Source organism: Rhagoletis pomonella, unplaced genomic scaffold (genome assembly GCF_013731165.1).
Source record: "Rhagoletis pomonella isolate Grant_MI unplaced genomic scaffold, Rhpom_1.0 Rhpom_scaffold_01534, whole genome shotgun sequence".
Taxonomy (NCBI): Eukaryota; Metazoa; Arthropoda; class Insecta; order Diptera; family Tephritidae; genus Rhagoletis; species Rhagoletis pomonella.
In genome coordinates this window covers 1-3,341 of record NW_023460088.1, presented here as the reverse complement: position 1 = coordinate 3,341, position 3,341 = coordinate 1, and the positions used below count along the sequence as shown (strand labels likewise).

The 3,341-nt window shown below is 42.4% G+C and overlaps 1 protein-coding gene across 1 annotated transcript; it reads right to left on the bottom strand.

Annotated features, from left to right (window-relative positions):
• Positions 1 to 403: 403 nt before the first annotated feature.
• LOC118752480 (enoyl-[acyl-carrier-protein] reductase, mitochondrial-like) lies at positions 404 to 1,745 on the bottom strand. The gene has a single exon (XM_036487387.1). The coding sequence runs from the start codon at positions 1,743 to 1,745 to the stop codon at positions 651 to 653; it is 1,095 nt and encodes a 364-aa protein (XP_036343280.1). The 3' UTR covers positions 404 to 650.
• Between the last annotated feature and the right edge of the window lie 1,596 nt (positions 1,746 to 3,341).

Here is a 3,341-nt window from a genome sequence, read left to right as displayed (position 1 = left end):
CTGTAGCAGCTGACTTCAAAAGCATGCAACGGTATTTCCTTTTCTCATCGAGTTCCCACGCAAACAAAGAGCCTGCTATGAATGGGATAAAAGCAAAAGTAGAAAGAGGTACATAAAATTCGCTTAGAGGCACACAAACACCAAACAAAAGCTGTGGCACGGAAGGAAGCTGTAAAATTTGGGTTTTCTACAAGCTTTTAGGTGCCGATTGGCATTGAAGACACTGTCTTTTTGTGGATAGCGAATGAGTTCTGCGAATTTGGTTTGAGTTTGGCTGAATGTGAGGATTTTGTGTTGCTTAACCGCCGCAAACGGCAAAGTTGTTGTTGGAATCAGCGTACGCCAATTAAGAAAACGAAGGTCGAACTTTTGTTTGATATTTTTTAGTAAGACGAATGGGTAGAGTAACCAAAATAAGGATTCTATGCTTTTAATTTTAAGTCTCGCAGAGGTGGCAACCCTATTTCAAAGTGTTCGATTCTATAGGAAATACCAATTTTTGTTACGCGACTAGTATTTTTTCAAGCTCATAAATTTAGTACCAAATTATCTCTTAAACAATTGCAACGAACAAAAATACATGCGGGTAAATGGCATTATTTATTTCGCTTTCGATTTTCTATACACTCGCTTCCAGAGATAGCACCTACTTAACACTGCATATCCAAGATGTACTTCTTTCCCACCAAACCCTTCAAGTCCAAGGTTGCTGCCACCGCCGCTTTGTACTCCTTCAACGGCACCATCTCACACTTGACGCCCTTCAACTTTTTTTGCTCGAACATTTTAATTAGATCAGCGAACATTTTGTCGCGCGCAGGCGTTTCGACATGGTTCCTCATCCAACGCGTCACCCAAAATCCACAAAATGAGATGTTCTTAAAGATCAACGCAGGCGTCGAGACCATCACCGGCTGTCGCGACATACCGCCATAGGTGACCATCACTCCCATGGGTGCCAGCTGTTTTGTAACGTCCGACGCATTCTTGCCACCAACACAATTGAGCGCCAGACGCGGCGCTGGCAGCTTCTTCTTGAAGATATCCGTCTTAGCCAACTCCTCCTCCGTGAGTATTTCACTTGCGCCCAGCTCTTTCAGATAGGTTTTCACCTCCTCCAAATTTGGTCGATTGCGCACCACACCGGCAGACTTCAGGCCCCACTCCTTGCACAGCTGATGCACCATCTGTCCCACTGCGCTATTAGCACCATTCTGTATGACACAATCGCCCTGAGTGAGCGGCACAAAATCCTTCAGCATGCGATAGGCTGTCGGTGGATTTACAACCAAAGTGGCTGCGGCAGCCAAGTCGATTTCATTCGGAATGCACATCAGCTGATGCTCCTCGAGGACAGCGTGTGTGCGCCAGGTGCCCAGCGCATTCTCGACCACAACAACACGCTGCCCTGGCTTAAGCTGCTGCACTTTGTCGCCCACCTGCAGCACTTCGGCCACACCTTCATTGCCGGCGATGGCTGGTAGGGGCAGCTTCACTGGATATTTGCCCTGTATAGTGTTGATGTCGGAGGGATTGATGGGTGCGGCTAGCAGCTTTACCAGCACTTGCGTGTCTTCTGGTTCTGATGCGGTGAGCTCAACCAGCTCCAGGACGTCAGCGGGTTCACCATACTTGCAGTATTGTAGCGTTTGTGCGCATATATCCGACGCGTAACGGCGTAACGTGTTATCGGCGGTGCTGCGTCGTAAAATAGAAGGTATACGGCAGCGTAATTGTGAAAACATATTCGTTGAATGAGTCAAGGCTGAATTTATTTGAGCTATTTTCCCATATGTCTGAAAGAAGAAATATTTCTCTTTCTGTCAGTTTGACGTTGGAGAGCCCAGTGCTGGGAAAATACACTTTAAATTGAGTAAAGTAGTTCGTTAATGATTTGAATATCGAAAACTGAGACGCTTTAACCCTCTGACGACCAAGATAGTTAAGGGTATCAAATCAACTGACGTCAGAATTTTGTTTATTTTCTAAGTTATTTTTGTAATAAAAACTATTGTTTTAGTTTAAAACTTTCTTTTCGTTCTCTAAATTGGTTAATGAGTTCAATACGAAACCTGTTTGTTCTTTTCATTCCAAAGCAGCTCACTAAACCCGTAATTTTTTATACGAGTATGTATTTGATAGGAATAAAGGGGCGAATGACTGCTATTCTTAGAAAAAAATAAAATCTTGCCTTTCTAAAAAGTGATAGTAATCTATTATTTTTTCTTCAGAAAAAAAGCTATAATTTCAGACTTAGAATTTCCAGATCTCGCACAAAAGTATACCTAAATATTTACAAGCACTCTATGTAGTGGTTTCAGGTTTTACCCATTGGCGAAAAATCTCAACGTGACTAACCGCGCACAAAGTATTTACAAGTTCTCTTCATCAGATGCCCGCAATGAAGGTCAACTTTCTTTTGTAAACAGAAAACTGCGTTTAGTATTGCAAAATAAGTGAAAAACTATTACGTATTTTGGGGTAATTCACAGCTGTGCCATTGCGCTTCACTTTGCCATTTCATATTTCGAGCGTTCAAAGTGTGAGCATAGTGTGAACACACACACACATACAACATAGTAGCAAATTGTCGATTACACAACACGCGAAAGTGAAGCCAAAGTCAAGCCGCCGTCCAATCAAGCTGCGAAAATCCAAATTGCTAAGTGAGCCAAGTCGGCCAAGTCAACGGCTCCGCTCCACTGCGTCATTGCGTCGATTGCGGCCAAATGTGGGTGTTTTGACGCATTGTTGTGGCGCTGATATATACGTAGCATAACTGTCGACGAAGAAGTGTGTGCGTGTGCGCGTGTGTGCGTGTGTGATCGCTCTGTCGATTAACATGCGCTCTGATGAATTGTAATTATGTTGTTTATTGGGCGTGTTGGGCAATTTGTTTGAATTGCTTGAACGTATGTTTTGTATGTACTCGTATTTAGCATAATGGAGGGGTGTTGGCAGTGGACTACATACCCACATACTAAATAGCTCGTTGGCTTAGCACTCCCATTTCTTTACATATGTATGTACATATGTATGTATGTCCGTGTCAGACATAAAGACATGCTGTTAGCTAAATTAAAATACAGTTATTTAAAAACCAATCTATAGCACATATAATAACATCGCTGGCGGAAAGGATAGGCATTTTCAGTTATGACGCAAGATCGTGGGTTCAATGTACAGAGCTGAAAATTTTAGAATGAAATTAAGCTTTCCTGGTCCAGTGCAGACCAACGATCAGTTGAGATAAAGCAGCAAAACATTTTTTTCTATATTTTTTTCGCACATTACAACTGGACATAAATTGTTAAGAATTTAAAAGCTGAAAATAAGATTTA

Bases quoted from the DNA above. Each gene is read 5' to 3' on its own strand.
- LOC118752480 (XM_036487387.1), bottom strand. From the start codon at position 1,745: ATGTTTTCACAATTACGCTGCCGTATACCTTCTATTTTACGACGCAGC.